At 35.3% G+C, this 19668-nt stretch overlaps 1 protein-coding gene across 1 annotated transcript in view; it reads left to right on the forward strand.

The window, feature by feature from the left end:
• Positions 1 to 19668, forward strand: part of TMEM196 (transmembrane protein 196) — a 198915-nt gene that overhangs the window by 174714 nt on the left and 4533 nt on the right. The window contains exons 3-7 of the mRNA XM_074367372.1: positions 1121 to 1177; positions 5272 to 5526; positions 6696 to 6769; positions 9465 to 13537; positions 17604 to 17696. Of these exons, the coding sequence (XP_074223473.1) occupies positions 1121 to 1177; positions 5272 to 5526; positions 6696 to 6769; positions 9465 to 9471 (393 nt within the window). The 3' untranslated portion in view covers positions 9472 to 13537; positions 17604 to 17696. The remainder of the gene's footprint in view (positions 1 to 1120; positions 1178 to 5271; positions 5527 to 6695; positions 6770 to 9464; positions 13538 to 17603; positions 17697 to 19668) is intronic.

Genomic DNA, 19668 nt, shown 5'->3' on the forward strand with positions numbered 1-19668 from the left:
ATTTTTATATATTCTTGTGTTCCCTGGTCTGTCATTGCCTGCTTTGTAACCATTTTGTTCCCTTAAACGGAAAGTTCCCTGAAAAATGAGACTTTTCTTACCCATTATTTTAAATCACATTTTGTTGGTGCATCCCATAAGCATGTTATTTATTTCAGATAATCCTAGGAATATTTTGATGTGTGTATTTTAAAATCTTTCCATGCACAAAATACTCAGTTAAAACCACTTGTATTGCTAGTTCTGACTTGAGATAGCAAAATTTAAGAGAAAAATCGTACAAAAACAACCTTAACCATATTCAAGGTTTTCATTGCTATTCTGAAAATCTTATTATTTATTAGTGAATGCATTATTTTATTTATATCGTTTACTTCCAGCAAAAATATGCACAAATGGCCTAAATATTTCTTTCCAAATTAAACAACTTACCACTTTCTGATAACCAAAATGTGTAATAGTGTGTCACTGGTAGACGAACTGATATAGCTGCTTTTGCAAAACAATATGTCACCAATGTGCTTATTTACAAAAAAAATTACATGCCATCAAAAGCTTCATCCCCTTGTATTCTTCGGGCGTATACACAAAGATAGTATTTCTGGTAGAATGAGGGGGCATCTATCTTACCTGACATAATTTGAAATACACAAAGAATATCTCTATAGAAAAACATCTCCTTGTCTGATGCCTTCCCTTTTCAACTGTGCTATACTCCCTACCATAGCAGAGCCCACTGAGTTCTAATTCTTGGTATGAATGAATGTACCATACCACTTTTTTCCCTGAGAAAGGAGGAAGGGACAAGAAGACAGTGAAATAAATAGGAGGAATGAAGCTCTAAATTCATCTCTTTGATCATTTTGCCTGGTGGTAAACAGATTCAAGTTTTGCTTAAATTCCACAATCACCTTATATCAACCTTGCAAAAAATGTTCATTAGATTTTACATTTTTATCCCTTACGATTTTAGAATGACGTATTTTCCTTTCTGGCTTTTGATGGGAATGTAAAATTTTCAGGCTTCACTGGAGCAAGTGTCATGAGTGAACTATGAGCTAAAAACTAAGTGTTCTCTTATCTTTGGATATAAAATAATTATTATTCTTTTCCTTTTCAGTTTCTTCTTTGCGGCATATGTGGAATACTGTGCGCCAAAAAAAAATCTGGACTCGTCGTAAGTTTTTGCCTTGCTTGTATTGTGCGTTGAAGTATTGGAAATGTAAGAACTCAGAAATGGAAATGATGACTAGCCAACTTCATAGGCTGAATGTTACTAATTTAGGATAAAAAGAAAACTGACACATAAATCCTGGCTTTTTATTTTCAAAGAAAGCCATCAAGATTATTACAGACTATGACTAAAGAAAAAGAAAGAAAAGCTTTGATATACCCTTTAAATACATAAATCTGCAACCCTCAATGACTGCTGTGGATGCCTGTCTCCACTTATCCAGTTTATCGACTCCCAGACACTCACAAGCTTGAGTTCATGGGAAATTTAACAGTTTAGATATGGAACCGGGCCTACTGGCTTGGACTGTGAAGTTAATTTTGCAAAACAGCAAAACAGCTGTGTTGTAGTTGCAGTTAATTACTAAAGTTTTTTTAATTTAATTTTATTTTGTGACTGTGAATGCAAATGTAAAAATGTAAAAGTGCAAATCATTCTCAGATGTCTTATGGTGCTAACATAGGTTTCAGGGGGTATGGACCTTGCTCCCAGTTAACTCTACTATTGGCTGGAGGAGAATTTCTGTATGCTGAAGTATGGATTCCCCACTGCCTTTCATGACAGTTTTTGGGAGTTAGAAAGTAGGAAAAAGCATGTTTATTTTATTGAGTACAATAAGAAAGATCATAGACCTGTATATGTTGGCAAAATTCATATTATCTATGGACATTAGAAAGTGATCTTTTTGAGACTAAAAAGAGTTTTCCAAGGGGAGGCCAGTTATCTAAGGAGACCAGGGAAGGGGGAGTATTGCAGTCATTTTGTTCAGTTCCTTTTCTAATCACAACCTTCTTTGTGAGAATACCTATTGTGACAAAAAGGATGAAGCCCCCACTGCTTTAGATAGGTAAGATGTAATTTTTAAAAATTACATTAAGAGAAACTTTTGGATAAAAAATTGTCTGGAGGCTTATAATTTGCATCTGTAATTCTCCCATCTCTCTTTAGCATGGTTCTCATTCTTTCTATACTTTTCCTCTTTGATGACTCTTTATGACTGTATAGTAACAATTTCTTGGAAGGTGGATGAAAGTAAAGGAAAGAAAGGAAGAAAGGAAAGAAAGAGGGAAGGAGGGAGGGGATGTGATGAAAAGGGAGAGAGAAAGGAAGGAGGGAGAGGGGAGGGCAGGGGAGGAGAGACGTCCAAGTCGGTTCAGGCTGCTGTAACACGTTCTGTAGACTGGGTGGCTTATAAACAACAGAAATTTACTTCTCACAGTTCTGGAGACTGGAAGTTAGGGTTAGGGTTAGGGTGCCAGCATAACTGGGTTCTGATCAGACTCTCTCCTGGGTTGCAAATTTCTGGCTATGTCCTCTTGTGGCAAATGAGAGTAAAGGTCTCTCTAGAATCTCTTTAATAAAGGCACTGGTCCCATTCACAAGGGCTCTAACATCATGATCTAATTGTCTCCCCAAAGCCCTGCCTCCAAATACTGTAGTATTAGGGATTTGGCTTTAATGTATGAATTCTGGAGGGACACAAATGTTCAGTTCATAGAAGGGGAGGGAAGGGATTTTTAAAAGGTCACTGGTGTCTTTCCTGTCTTTCTAATTTCCTTATAAGTTATAAAAGAAAAAAATTATAAGATCTAAACTTTTTAGAAACTGTCATCTGGTTATCCTCCTGTAACATCTGAGGTTCCCACAGATGACATTAACTGTCAAAGATTCTCTACCCTTTAATCAAATTGTGTGAAAATTTCTCCACTCCAAGTATCTCTAAAGTCTAGAATCTCTAGTCTGGTGAGATTTAAAAATAGTGTATGATTATAAACTTGGGTACAGATTTTAACATGTTAATTCCTGGGTGAGAATGTTCTGTGAATAAAGTGTCGTGCCTTTAAGGAATTAATGGCAATAGCATCAGGAGAGGTAGTGTTTTCCTCTAATAGTCAATTAACTTTGTTATTTACTTTATTAATTAACAGTAATTCAGAGTTATTTGAGGCTAGAATATAATATCTTTCCATATTTTCTGAGAAAGTGTAAACAGCAAAATATATTCTCAAGAAACAACATACCATTTGAATGTACTTTAAAAAGAGATGTAACTGGTTGATTCTGTTTGAAATGAGGAGCTACAATTTCCCACTTGAGATGATTCAGTTATTTGGTAATCGACATTCAGTGTTATGTTTAATCAACTATTAAAAGATTATACTTATGCATCCCTGGGTTTCAGTCTTGGTGATAAGTACTCTATGACAGACACAATAAGGAATGCTGAATTGTTAAAGAAACAAAATGAACTACTTGTACTTCTTTCTGCTCACCCTGCTGTTTCATGCATCCATGGCCTTACCCTTTTCTGGGAACTACATACACTTAGCTTAGATGACACATTGTCAAGAAAGCCTTGTCTGAAACCTCTGGTTGGACTAAATTCCCCTCCTCCCTACTCTGAGGGAAAACTTTTATCATTCTTTCTGAATATTTGCCATACCACGTTAGAATGTTGGATTTTCTCTCACACAGGACCGTGATGTATACCCAAGGGGAATGACTATGAGCTCTTCTCTTTTGTAATGCCAACTGCTGCCTCACTCACGGTCTAACAGATGCTGGGTGCTCAATGTGTGTTTGCTACCTCAGCTAACTGTCAACAGCAAGTAGTACCTAATGATGTAAAACTGAATGCTAAAGTAAGTTATGAAACTGTTTGCCCAGTAAAGTCCAGGAAGGCTTTCTGAGGAAGTTAGGGCTAGATTTGGGTCTTCTATCTAGGGATTCAAGAAGGAAGAAAATAATTTCCAGGAAATGAAGCATGTCATGAGGTGGGAGTGAACAAGCTATATTAAGGGATGAGGGAGGTGACTAAAGTAGAGACTGCTCCAAAGAAAAATGGAAATAATTACATTAGTATCACACTATAACGTATCATGAAAGCCCATAGGAGACTTTAGACAAGATACAAATATAAAATAAATGATTAATCTTGGGGTAGTGTATAGCTCAGGGGAAGAGTGCATGCTTAGCATGCACAAGGTCTGGATTCAATCCCCAGTACCTCCATTAAATGAATAAATAAATAAATAAACCTAATCAGCCCCCACCCAAAAAAAGTTAAAATAAAAAAATTTTAATTATTAAATCTATTGAAGCATTCAATTAAATGTATTAAATATTCACAGAACATTTACTACACGGAAGGCATTATGCTCGGTTCTGCCAGGGATCTTATGATATTTGGGTTGAATAAAAACCCGTAGCTGTATTAAAAGAGACCCACATCAAGCCAACAGTAGAATCAAAAGCAAAGCCACACCCTGTGTTTCTCCAGAACAATCAACCAAGCAGTATTTGGGGAATATCTGTTGTGTGGTGCCACAGAGTAACAAATCATTTGTAAAATAAATCACCTCTAAGTTCATAGAGAGTCCCTACACTACCTGTTGGGAAAATAGATACTAAAACAATAAAATTCTTCTAAACGAAAAAAAGGAGCTAACCAAATTCCCTAAGCCCACACAGCTAGAGAACTACAAAGTTTTGCAGCTCAGTGGAACTAGTGACAATTCAACAAGATGGTATTTAGATCATTTGTGGGGATTAACAGTGAAACTGGATTCCGAGTCAGAAAATCTGGATTCAGTCCCTAAATTTGAGTGTTAACTGCTCACCATTCATTTTCCAAAATGTGTATTACCTCTCAGAGGATTACTTGGAGGGTTAATTGAGATGATTGCTGTATGATCAAGTTCCTAGCATAATAACACACAATAGATATTAAATAAATTAAATCTGAATCTACCTAGAAGATAAATTTTGCTTACTTCAGAGTTTTCATGAGATATATTCCTGGCCATTATAGAGTCAGCTATTAATTCCTGAAACACTGTGGTCTGTGCCCTCTCTATTAAGCCAGATTGCATAGAAACTTGGTGAAAAAAAAAATAGCCCCTGTCCTCTAAGAAGCACCCAAAGCACCTTCTGTTTATGGTAGCTCAGCTATCCTTGACATGTATAGCAGAGCAGGGTGCTGTGTTTTGGTCAGCCTTGCTTTTTCAACTTTAACTCCCCCTTTCTTTTCATGTCAGATGATCCTCTTTTCCGCCTGCTGCATCTGTGGACTCATCGGGGGCATCCTGAACGTTCAGTTCCTTCGGGCTGTGACAAAGAAGACCTCTTCCCTGTATCCTCTGCATCTCGCCTCCATGTCTCTTGCGTGCATTGGGATCGGGGGCTGCACCCTCTCTTCATGGCTCACGTGTCGACTAGCCAGCTATGAACAGAGGAGAATGTTCTCAGAAAGGGAGCATTCTCTGCATCACTCTCATGAAATGGCTGAGAAAGTGAGTTTTGTACCTTTTCCTTTCACTGCTATCATGCGATGAAGACTGCAGTCAAAATAGGTGAATCAACTTGTAGCCTTAGATGAGAATTTGAGGGATTGTATTTTATAAGAGTTTGGCCCTATTGTACTAAGAATAGGAATTTTTTATTATTTTTTTTCTTGGTAATTCTAGGAACACCTATTTTCAACGTAATTTTGTAGCCTCTCTATCTATGTAAAAGCACAGTTCCTAAAATAGAATCTCATAAAATATTGAATGCCTTATAAATACGGATTTTTATGTGTTGTACTGTGGAAAAACATAAACCAAATACACTCTCAAGTCAATAATGCCAGTTTTAGCAATCCGATGAATTCTCCTTTCTAGCTCACCCCTTGTGCTTGTAAGTAGATGCATTTGATTATGTAAATTAGATTTTCAAGCATAAAGAGGCCTTTTAATAAGACGACAAAAAGCTTTGCCTATCAGTGCAGATATTACAATCCATGTAAAGCTTCATTTAATTCTTATCTAAACTTCATGCATATTTGGGTAGCTTTGCCTGTATTTTAAACAACGTTCCTTGCATAACTGTTTCATGAAATCCATTCAAAGAGGAAGTTACATTTATTGCATAAAATGACAGTGATATAGTGAGCTGTCTGTGTTTCTTCTACATTTTGTACATATTTCTTAATTCAGTTCCTGCTACTGGGTCTGTTAAGGAAAAGATAAAACATCTGTAAAATAAACTCACTAAGATAATGGCTACATCATATTTTACTTGATATCATGGAAAAAAACTGCATAACAACAGAATAGAAGAAAGAGTAGTAAGAGTTGCTACCGCATATTTCTTTAGAATGTGCTTTTGAAGAAAAAAATATTCATTTTGTAGTTTTATGTGTTTCCATTTCATATACAATCTATACATTCAAATAAGGAGAGTAGGTGCTCTTAAATTGTTTCAAGAAAGTGATTTTAAGCTGAACTACCTGTGTCCTTCCAAAAAAGAGTTAATAGTACAAATAGGACTGGTAACTTAAAGAAAAAGGATTGTTAAAAATAAGTTATCATTATATATTTGGATAGTGGCTCATTGTGCTCTATTTTTGTACTAGTGTGCTTTAGTTTTTTATGTATATGTTTGTGCAATATTTATTGTATGATTGTTATATTTATATTAGAGATTGAGGGCTATTGAAATAACCGACTTGCCCAGCTGCCCGGTGGTGCCCCCGACACCAGAGTTACCTACAAGGTACGCTGACTTCTAGGGAGTTACCATGTTGTAATGTCACTGCAGGAAGCACTGCCTCTTCTAGGAAGCCATGATGTCAGCATCTGGACTGATGCTGTGATGTTGTTCCTCAAAGTATTGCTTTCATGACAACTACTCTGAGGACCTGACATAAACCTACATGGCAGAGTCCTGCAGCTTGAAAGTTGGTTGAGTATTTAAAATATTCAGCCTGCCCATAAGCATCCAAACACACTTCTGCTTGGATGATTTGTGACTCCTTTATTCTCTGCTTTATCATGAATCTGACTTGATACCATCATTCACAGACCAGAGTTCTGTGTTTAGTAATAGATGTGTCTGATAAAGGCAAACGCTCTCATGCCAAAGTTGCATGAGCAGATAACCTAAGTTTGACACTACTACAGTAAAAATTCGGTATAAAAGCTTTCTCCTTGTAAACTTACCTGGTGTGCTACACTTCAAATTTATTTCCCTTGTTATGGATTTCTGAAAATAGTCACCATTCTTGCTTTGGTTAAACAATACAATTAGAAATATAGGAAGTGATGTAGACACGATGGCCCAACTGCAGAAAGCATATCCATTGGCAAACAATCACATCGAGTCCTGCCCAAATTTAGAGTATAATCTTCTTGTTAAATTGGACATGCCTATTTGCAAATTAACTGAAGATACTCGTCCATTTTAAAACAAATTTTCACTCTTTTTTCCTGTCAGTACTTTTGTTATGTCCATACTAGAGTGAATATAGTTACAAAAATTCTTTCTTTTTGTAAGATTTTTAAAAACTGGATTTTTTCTTAATCCCACAATATAAGATTATACCTTGGATTATTTTTTTATGTTTCTTAAGATACTTTTGAATGCAAAGTTATTTTAGGAGAAGAAAGGTCACCTGGGAATCTTTCTTTTGTAAATTCATTAGAAAATTGTGTTTTTGTCTTAATAGAAGGAATAGAAAAAGATAGATGAGTGAATTTTGTCAAAGATCATATTGGAGGGATCATTTCTGTTTTTCTTGCCACCCATAATGAGTTCTGAAATGAAGCCTCAAATCAAGTATCTTATCAATAAACTTAACTTCAGCCAAATAACCCCAGTGTATTTTCAGACCTACTTTCAGCAGCATATCTCTAGCAGAGCTAGCCTCTCAATTAGACTGAACCATCACCAGACCATAGAGACAGGCTGTTGATTCCAAAAGAACTTCTCCACATTCTGTCACAGCCTTTCCCCCAAATGGTTTGAGTTCTCAGCTTTAGGTAATTCCTCAGCACCTTGCCAGGATAGGTATAATGGATATCCATATACAAGACAACCCCCCAGGGCCTGGAAGAGGCCAGGTACTTCGCACAGAGAGAGAGGTCTTGATGTGAAAGGAGGAAAGGTCTTCTTTGCATATTGCCTTCTTTCTCAGAATTTTTTTGGACAAAACTCTATCTCATTTTCTAAAAGACAACAAAGTTTTCAAAAGCAAAGTTCCAAAACCAGACCAATTCTTACCTTCCAGTCCTTCACTGATCTTCCAAAACAAGTTTGAAATCCACTTAATACAAGAAGCAAGTGTCTTTATTCTATTTCATCTCCCGTACTGAATTTTCAAAGAGAAGAGACTAAAAATGAGACATGGATGTCATTTCATTTTTAAAATAGATATTTGGAAGAATTTCTAAATTTACAAAAGCAAGCACATTACTTTTTATTTTTAATTCACCCAACCAGAAATTAGATATATCTGATAGGCTTGAGATCATTGAGAAAATAATTTCCACTTGAGTCTTCTTTATGGCACTTTTGCAAATAGGCTTGTTCATCTGTGGAAAGATGTTGTCATCTATTTTTAGATAGTTTAGCCTAAATATTAATATGGTGGTGAACTAAACATTATAAATCTGAATGGGACTCACACCTTCTCATTACCTTTTATTGTATAGGGAAGAGTTTAATGTTTAACAAAACATATGAATCAAAGCATCTAAATTCTTCTTAAATTAACATATTTTCTAAAATTGCAAATGAAACTTTTTATGTTAGTTCAGCCTTTATAGCTAAATTTTTGTTGCCTTCCCATGTAGTTTTCCTTATTAACTACTTAGTAATTGATCCCTTAAAAAACATGTTAAGAGCTTTTACCGTTTGTTTTTTTACTGTATGAGCATTAGTGTCATGAAAAACAATCTGTCCCACTATGAATGATTATTGATCCTCACTTACAGATAAGCAGTGATCCCCTTGGGGGCCTTTTTCAGTTCTTCGCAAAAAAGCCACACATTTTTCTGTAGGATAAAGGTAACCCCTAGAATTTGTTGGCACTTTGTTGACATGCTCAGCAGAGAAGCCTGTACATTGGAAAAACTTGGGCATTTAATCATTTTCTTCCTAGGTGAGTGAGTTCTTTCCAAAACAGAGTTGAGGAACAGAAGGGGAGACTCTGGAGACTGGGTAGAGGTTAAACTGTTGTTATGGATAGAAGACTTTGATCTGACAGGCTGTCACTTTAGCATTTTCATGTGCTCCAAGATGCCATGAAACTTCACTTCCTCAAATGCAGCAACAGTTTTAATCCTTGTCCTCCCCCAAAACTCAGCAAGGTTTTCAATGGCTTGAAGTTTCTGTTTTGCAAACTCATTAACCAAATTAATGTCTTACTCTGAAAGTGAATCTTAATTAATTCATGTTATTTTCCTAACAGGAAATGACAGACAACATGAGCAATGGAGGACCACAACTGGTATTTAATGGAAGAGTCTAATCAATGTTTTAAAGAATTGATTATTTTTTAGGATTTTCATGAGGCAAGGGAATACCAAAGGACTAGGAGATAAAATTAAAACAGTTCTTGCATTTGCTGTTATCCCTCCCAAGCACTCACTAAAATTATTCTTCCTCAATTTTGCCTCACTATTTTCTTCAGCTTTTTTAACTGGGTGAGAAACTTTCCAGAAATGCTCTAGTATGTAATATCAACCGGCTTTCTAAATTGTGCTAAAAAAGACTTTTCAGGGGAAAAAAAGGAATGGATAAAACAAAAAGGTTCGTATTCTACACAAACACTATTTGACTAGCATGAGTGTTAGATTTGTAATGACATGTTTCATATAAGTAATTAAAAAGTGCAAGTATCAAGACATAATAATTTATTGATGTCTTCATTCTGAAAGACGGTGGCTTCAAAGAATGCCACAATTCAAAACCTCATCAATGCCTTGTTGTAAAAACATTGTAATTATTTTCAATTTGGGAATGAACTATATTTCATAATTTATTTGTAAATTACCAAAAAACCTAAAGCATAAAAAAGAGGTTTTTTTAGAGAGAGACAATATTAATCTGTATGATATTTTTGCACAAGAGCGAAAAGTTGTAAATGAATATCACGTAAGGAGAATAAATATGTTTGATTTTACTGTGCAGGTTGGTGGGCAAGTTCATGAATGAATCTAAGAATAAAATAAAGTATATGTGTATGTATATATACTGTAAATATAAAAAATATATATAGCACAAATTTATAGCATTCATGAATGTAAATAAGTAGTAGAAAAGAAATTGTGATGCTGTGGGGGTATTATCAAGATTTTATTCCCACTGAAATGAGACAGCAATTATTCAAGGCTTTTCTGTGCCTACAAAGTCACATTTAATTTCTACTAAATTTTTTCATTTTTATTGCTTTTATTATGTCTGCTGTGTGTAAATATCATTGTGGCTGGTATTTATGGAGTTATGTGATCTGAATAGTGTAGTATCAAGATAGATTACTTAATTATTTGGCTATATTACTATTATGATATTTATGTAAGAACAATTATTAATATTGATTTATAAACATAACCACTTTAATTCAAATACTTCCACATTATAAATATAGACATAATGACTTGTGATTATTCATGATATTTATATTTCAAACACTATAAGCCAAATTAAATTATATAAAAGTACAGATGATGTATGCCCAAAAGATGAAGTTACAACTAGCTTTGTTAGAATTTAATTTAGGTTTTTTGTTTTGTTTTACAATTCACATGGAAAAATACAGACAGACCATTTTTAAGAATGCATATATCCAAAGAATCTGAAAGAGTTCTCTGTAGAAGGAAACAAAAAGATAGGCTTAAATTTATATAGCTAGATTCAATCCTTGTCTTCCATAACGGAATGTTAGAATGGCAACCTGTGACAATGTATATAGGTGAGAAAATAGCATGGTCTTGGAAAATATTTCTGAGAATGTAACTTATGGCAACAGATAAAGAAATCTAATGTTTTAAAATATATAACTCACTGTATTTATGGTATACTTTTATTTTTCCTCAAAGCAGTTTTCAAGTCATTTTTTATGATTTGCTTACTGAATTATAGATAAATTAACACCTTAATATCTAGTATGAGAACATGTTATCATTTAGAAGCAATATATAGGTTTTAATTGTACTAACAAAGTACAAATAATTCCAACTAATGGAAATCTAAAGGTCTTTTAGTTTTAGAATAACTTGATCATCACCTACCCTATTTAAATCAGCTTATAAACAAAATCTGGCTATATATGTTTAAAAGAAATGACTGGACCATGTTGTTTGGTATAGTTTTTGAAGTCTCCCAACTCATATGAATGACTTCATTAGCCAGTAAATTACAGAAGTTGCCCATAAATGCAGCCTCAAATAATGAACCAACATCATCACTATTCATTTGATGCCATAATCAGCCATGCTCTTTGTCACTGAAAATCTAAACTATAGAGTGAATGTATTTTGTGGTTAAATGGTTCTATTGAATTTATGCAAGGATGTAGTTTTATACTGAAGGACTAACCGCTGACTCTAATTTTAGGTGGCATTTCTTTGTCGACATATTTGTACAATACAGAGTTATAATACACCAGTAAGATGTTTTAATGCCTTTTGAAATAATACACGGAATCAGCCATTAAAGGACAAAAGTAGGTCTATCACTGCTTTGACATAAAGTTAAGAAGCGGTGTCATCATCATAATTATCCAAGTAGTCTACAGTGTATTTAGCCAAGTATAGCTACATATTTAATGTAATTATTTCAACCCAATCTTTTCAGGACTCACTTATTTAGAGTGATTTATTTGGGAAGTGTGATTCTTTTTGAGATAAGTGAAGGAAGTTAGAAAGACTTTACAAGTACTTGAAAATCTGATTTTCATAATAATTGAAATGTGAACTAGAATATTTCAAGTGACTATCTTACAGTTTTAGTATGAGCCTACCCTTGGGAAAAAGTAATGTGATACTAAATTAGAAAAAATATGTGAAACTAATGTGGCAGTGTGCTGTCGAGACTAGCTACAAAAAGGGGCAGTAATTTTAAGTATAAAAGAATAAAAGTGGACTCTGCTTAAAAAATTTTCTACATATATGTGTGTGTCTCTGTACACATACATACACATATATACAACTGTTTAGAAGTGGAACATGGTACAATGAGTCTATTGCTATGTCTGGGTAATAAAATGGTGTGTTTTGAAACTAACTGGTGTGAGCTTTCTTTCCATCATGATACAAAAAATAGTTTCCCCCGATAGCTAGATGAATAAATGTGCTGTTCTGAGATTAGAGGGAACAGGATGCTGTAAATGAGGAAGCAGAGATAGTCCCAGCTAGAGGATATAGAATTAAGAAAGGGTATTATTTGAGATAGAAAAGATTAAAGTATGTTCAAATGTAGACAGGAAGTGGTTGAAGATACAGGACAAAACAAGCATGATGAAAAAGTGAGGTCCCTGAGGAGGCAGGAGGTAATAAGATACAGATCATAGGAGAGAGAATCAACTAGAGATAGCACTGAGATTGCAAATCTCACAAATGAAACCTTTAAATGAAATATTTGGAGAACTCTGCTGACCTATTTAGATTTGTCAGATTGGTTGTTACTGGCATTTGAGGGGGACAGTACTTCACTGTGCAGACTGCACTATGCATTTCAGGCCATTAAGCATCTCTGGTCCCCACCCACTAAATGCCAGGAGGACACTTTTGTTATAACAACTGAAAGTATCCTAACAAACTTTCACCTGTCTCTTTGGTAGGGAACTATTGCCCCCTAATTTAGAACCACCGAGGAAAACCCTTGAACATGATCCAGAGTGACCAATGCTAGTGCAACTCACAGGTCGAGACTTGAATTGCTCAGGGTCATAAACTCACTGTTCTAAGTTCTGCTGTAGTATTTGATATAGTAGCTACAATCCTGTCCACATGTGATTGTTTAAATTTAAATATAAATCAATTAAAATCAAATATATTCAGTTTCTCAGTTGAACTAGCCACATTTCAAGTTCTGAACAGCCATATGGACAACATCTCAGAAAGCCTACTGGACGATGCTAGTCAAAAGTACATTGAGGGGAACCGTCCCTCACCCACAGTACTTATTATAAAGGTTCTTTCACAGTCAACCAATTTTCATTATGATAGAATTTGGGAAAAGAGTTGGTAAACACTTGTGGAATTTGTAGTTGATGAACCAGTTAAATCTAAGGACTGAACGAAGCTAGCAAAAACTAGCAAAAATACAGTGTAGGCCAAACACATAATAAAGTTGAGAAGTTGCTTTAGAGATTTCATGTTTAAAAAAAAAATCTGTTCTTGCAAAGATTCCACTAAATCACTAAATATTTTATGTTTGACAGGTAAAGTGAGATGTTGCATAACGCCTATTTTTAAAGAAATGTACTCAGCCCATCGCCCTGCGTCAATGAAAAATTCTGCATTTCTTGGGCTTGGGAAGGTGAGAACAACAACATGCTGCCCTCCACTTTTTTCATTTCGTTCACTTAGCACAAAAGTGGCACGTTTAGAACTACATTTTCAAAGATTATTTAGCAAACACATTTCAGAAACTCAGAGAGAGTATCTTAAGTACCATTTGGTTAAAACAGAGTTTCCAAATAAAGTTTCAGAACTTGGCATCACTTCACTCTTTTCTCCCTTAAATCATTTTTCTGGAAACATATGTAATATTTCTTACTCAAAGGATATGACAGCCAAGAAATTCAATTATTCCAAGTCCATAAATCACAGGTTGTCAGTTACTCATAGCAGAGGAAACCAATTCAGAAATTGCTGGAAATGTGTATGCCTAGTAAACTTATACAGAAGAATTTAAAAAAAAACAAAAACTCTTTTTACTGAATACAAAGTCTTTTACTAGGAAAGTATTTCCCAAGAAATATACTGTAAAAAGTCAAACTCTAGATCTAAAAAAATTTATTTCACTATGTTAACAGTTCAGTATTACCTACATCGATTAACTGCGGTCAGATCACTTTCATTTACTTGGGAATCTTTCAGAACTCGGGTCCATCTTCACTTTCCTTCCCATCAGCTAGACTACTGATTTCAACATCTTTCCTGCCTTAACATCCAAAGGCTCTGCTTCTGTAGCCTCACAGCACATGGCAAGCCCTGCCCTCAAAGTCAAAATGTGTTGTTACTGAGGATTGCCAGAGAGACTAGATGCTTCACGGGAAAACCTAAAATCTTGTCAAATTTGCATCAAATCTTTTATTGACCACAAGGGATCAGGACTCATGATTGCACCTTCTTATTAGTCAATCTGGATATTGGTCCCTAACTACTCACTAAGACCATGGACCTCAAACATTCCACAGCATCTGGAAGAAGGGCTAGAAGAAATCCCTCCGGCCCTCCAAGTTCACTTCCCCGGGAAAGAAAAGCCACAGGTTACTCTGTGGGTGGCTGCACCAGCCAACACTGTCCCTCGCCCTGCCCCTCATTGTAAATCAGCCAAAGAAAGAGGTAACACTCAACCTCTTTCATATAAACGGGCTCTAAGGCCTCTAAGCTGTCTAGACGCCCGCCGCCCCCATGACTATCCACACAGTCTTCTGAGATTTGGACGTCACTGCCTTTTCTGTCTTCCAAGTATATTGATACTTTCACATCAATATCTGAGAAAAACAAATAAAATAAAATGAAGGCTCTGTATCCTCTATAATAAAACACATTTCTGGAAAGAATATCATGTTTTCAGGTCATGATAGAGAGGTAACATTAGCCTATTTTACTATCCATCAGCAAAAAAGATGGCAGTGCAGCAGGTAAAAAGACAGCCATTTATTAAGCACTCTTATAACGTACATTGTCTATAAATGTGAATATTCCTCTGTCATATCAATAGCATTTATTTTACTTGAAATCTGGAAAAGGTGGGAAGACATCAATATTTCACCTAAAAGGTAAGGTCATTTCTGGTTTCTGTATCCATGAATCTCAAAGTCATTCAACCAAAGCATGCAATTTATATACACTTAGGTCCAAAAAACAAACCACCACTCCATCCCATACAAACCACTCCACTTGACTTGTTCTGCTGCTTCTGATTTCAGATCCAAATATCTGATGTGTGGCACTGCCTTGATTTCAGTTTCTGGCCCCTGTTCTTGGACCTGAGGCTTTATCTCTCTAGCTGTCAAGCTTTGACCATCGCAGCTACACACCTCACTCTAAACTAACAGGACTTCAGTGGTGTTAGTTACCCGGCAAACAGGCATGTGCTCAAATTGAAAATGGGAATTCAAAGGAAGGATCTCAGATAATTAAAGGGAGAACTTGAGCTCTCTATACCTTGAATGTAAAGAAGTTGAAAAATCTAGGAGGTCATTGGAGGTAGTGAGGGAGCTGTCAGTGAGAAACCAAAGCAAGATGACTTCCCCCCTGGGTTTCATAAGGGAGTTAGATCAGTAAGCTACAAAGAACACTAATTTCATAATGAACAAAATTCTGCCTTTATATTTTAGATATGTTAATTTCTTGTAGTATCTGCCTTTTCTTTTAAATCTTTAGCCTACTCACCTGCACCAAAAAAAAAAAAAAAAAAAAAAAATCACCATCAGAGGAAGAGGTTTTTTCAAGCAGAGCTAGCACTATCCGTAAGTATCATCCTAAAGCAGGTATGGTGCATGACAGCAGGAACCACAACAAGAAACATCAAGAGAAAGTGAGACACTTTGGTCCTCCTCACCCAGAAATACCCATTTCCATGTGAATTTTGGAGTTTCAGAGTTTTATTTTACCGACAAATGCGGCTTTTATGTAGTGTCTTCCTGCACGAATTCTGCCCACTGTTGCTTTCTTTCACAACCGAGAATGTCCACTTTGCCACTAGATAAAGATAAATTCCTTTACTGTAATAATTTCCAAAGCCTTAAAGTATTGATGGCACCCTGTAGCCAGAAGAGGAAGTGGAGAATATGATCTATTAATATGGATTTTGTGTAATGACTTGAGAGTAAATTCTGTATCAAAATGCACCATCTCTAAATTTCATTTTTAGCTACTTTCCACCCTCAAACTTTCCATACCACGTTCTTTGGAATATATTTAATGTCAAAGATCTGCGAGTATACACCTACACAAAACTCTGCAGCCAGCAGGTGGTTGATTAAACTACAGCTTTAAAGTAATATTCAAAAACATAAAAAAGGAAAGTATTCTCTTTTTGTTCTGCAGCAAGCTAAAGACAGATGGAAGTAAACGAGAATTTCCACAGATACCCTTGCAAAGCACCATGGTTAATTTCATTGGCCAGATTCCTTGGATTTGAAAACCTTGCAAGAGGGGTGTTGAAATTTTGCTGCAGTAATGTCTAACTGAGAAGGAAACAGGGCCTTAGGAGAAATGCTAGCCCTAGTTTTCATCAAAGGACAGGAAGCTATGTAAAGATGACATCAAATCCTCAGAAAGTAGCCCACTCCTTCTGAGACCTTCTTTACCTCTTCCCAACCAAACCAGTGCACACCTACAAGTGTACACCCACAGACACAAACACACATCCTGAATTCAATTTATTAAGATGATCCTTTTTAAGTAGAATCTTTCATCCAAAAGAGCTCTGTAGGTGCCTTCCTGGTAATGACTGATAGATACCTAGATACTTGCAACCTCAGGTGGCTAAAGTTAAATATTGGTATGATTTTATGATTTTATCTAAGTCTATATTTTAAAGTTTAGGTTTAAACAAATGTATATATATAAAAGTGTGTGCTAACATATATATACATGTATGTGTTTGTATAAATGTGTTTGTATTTTGAGAGAGAGAGAATTCTAATACACTTTCTTCAGTAATATTCAGAACATCTAAACTACAGCCAGGAGATAAAATCCAAGCATAAAGATCAGGGTGTTTCAACATTATTATATCTGGTTACCGCAAAAGTCAGACACAAATAACTGCATATCTAGAGGGTGAAAATATGATGAGTACTTAAATTTATTGTTCTTTTTCTTACCCTCATAAGCACCTAATGTGATTTACAAATAATCTATTTATTAAAACTGTGAAAACTGTATTTATATATTATGGATGAGAAAAAAGATTGCCTCTAGACTGAAAAAGTTGAGTAAACACTGCCTCTTCATGGGAACAAGTAGGTTGTGTTCTTTGAGAAAGTTTGAATTAAGCAATTCAAGTAGCAAGATAATTGAGGCATAGTCATGTTTTGGATGAAATTATCACATAGATAAACAATTTTGTATGCCTTCTCTTATTTACAAATGAAAAGTGTGCACAAGTGTATTTGTTGTTAATTTAACATGGCTGGGCCATTGATTTCAGTGACACGGATTGCAAAGGATTTGTCTGTGCCTCAGAAAAGAGAACATAAGTATGTGTTAATAGAAATAAGAATAACACACATTTTGTAGAAAATTGTTTTCCTTCATGAAGATTGTTCTCTACTCCTTGGAAATAATCCTATTTTGACTTAGTTTGAATTTGTTTCATTATTTAGGTTCTAACACAAAATTTACCAGAATGTTATCCCTTTCAGTGTAATGCAGAGGGGAACATAAATTGAAATTCTTCTTTCGGTATGAGAAATGCATGGAAATTAAGTAATGGCATTCTACTCGTCTGAGTCTGTGTAAGTCATGTACTATTTTATGTTACTTACTTTACAAACTTTACTGTGTTTGAATGCTAAATCATATAAAATATATTATTGATTATCACTGTATTTATATCAATTATACCTAAGTTAAAAACTATCAGTTAAGAGCCTCTCTTCTGTATTTCAAACCTCTTTGGAGGCACTGGTTCTCAAACTTCAGCAGGTAATACTGATCACTTGGAGAGCCTGGTAAAAGGTATTGCTGGGCTCCATCCCCAGAGTTTTGATTTAGGAACCCTGGGTGGGGCCTGAGAATTTGCATTTCTAACCAATTTAGAAATAGTTTTTGCTGGTCCAGGGACCTTACTGAGGACCAGCAATAAAATATAACTTTATTAAATTAATCAAGTCTTAACTTACAGACAGATACATTTGAGTCATTGCATTTCTGTGTATTTTCAGTAACAGCTATAGCTTGCAAAATGTAAAAATCTATTTTATTCAATGAAATGTAATATAATGAGCTCTATTATTTCTTTTTCTTCATTGCAAACAAGGTTTATGTCTATTAGTTAAACAATCTAGTAAGCCGGTAGGAAGGGCCTTCAGAGTCAAAACTTAATCCTAAGTCCTTTAGTCCCTTTTTTTAAAGGATCGTAGGTAAAAACAACTGTCAATAAACAGTTGCCTTGATTTTTGCCATTCTTACAGTACTTTGGGCTAAAGCAAAAGTTTACAATTTAAAGTTCATGTTTGCCATCTGCTGACATATTTGTGAATTACAAGTAGTCTGCATGGTTGGTGTAGTGTTCAGATTTTTGGTTTCTGTTTCATTTCCAAAACCCATTAGGTAAATTTCATACATGGATTTTCCCTAAAAGTGCTGTATTTCACAATTTACTGAACTACTAAATTAGAACTGTTTCCCAACGTGAGTACATTTATTTCAAATAACTAGTTTGTACTGACGCTATTTTAATTTTTCCTACTGACAAAAGAAATTGCAAATTTGTGTCACTATGTATCTAGAGTGAATTTTATCAATAAAACATTTTCAGAGGCTACTGTATTGAGATCTTTAATTGTTTTAAGCTGAATCACATGTTTATGTAAATAGACTGCTTTAAAATGCCAGTACGTTGAAGAGGAGCTGAAATTAATCATGCTAATAACCCAAAACACAACAGCAACAACAAAATCATTCCCAGGATGGGGCCAAGGCATTTCCCAGTTTTCAGTCATACTCTTTTCCAAAGTTTCCTCTTATGTACAGGGCTTTACCTTGCTTTTCATTCAAAAAGATCACAAACTCCTGCTCCCATGTTCAGCTTTATAGCCTTGATCAGACTGAATTAAACATATTAAACTGAAATGGGTTCAAACAAAGATCTATTCTTCAGCACTTCATATAGATGAGTCACTGTGCCTAGTATTGCACTGTCATTATCATCTTTCATCCTCACGGCTGTCCATATCACCATACCTTTACCCTACAAATTAGGAAGTTGCAGTTTTTTGTTTGTTATCTTTTGCTTTCAATAGGAAGTTGAAGTTTAAAGGGGCCAGGCAAGTTGTCCAAGGTGACAGAGTAAAGATGATACCCAGACAGCCTGACTGTAGCATCTGGCTCCTACAAGCCATGTCACGTCATCTGAATTACTTTCTGCGAGACTGCCGATACTTATAGTTTGGCCAAAACCAGTGTCCCTTTGACATCTTCCCAAGCCTGTTAAAACAGTAGTATTTACCAGTTTGGTCGGATTCCAACTTTAATATTTTTTTAGGCAGAGGCTCAGTAAAATAAGCCACCCATTTCTCTGACTCTTACAATTTCTTCCTTTATCAGCGTTAGTCATGTATCCAGGAAAAGTGAAGATTTTTAGTAATTCAAAGCATGAGCTGTGAAATAAGTCATGACTGGGTTCCACCCTCAATTGATTAACAGCTGTTTCTCCTCAGGAAAGTCAGTCCTTTGCTCAAGAAATATGTTGTAGGCAGTCAGCTT

The sequence above is a fragment of the Camelus bactrianus genome, chromosome 7 (assembly GCF_048773025.1).
Source record: "Camelus bactrianus isolate YW-2024 breed Bactrian camel chromosome 7, ASM4877302v1, whole genome shotgun sequence".
NCBI lineage: Eukaryota > Metazoa > Chordata > Mammalia > Artiodactyla > Camelidae > Camelus > Camelus bactrianus.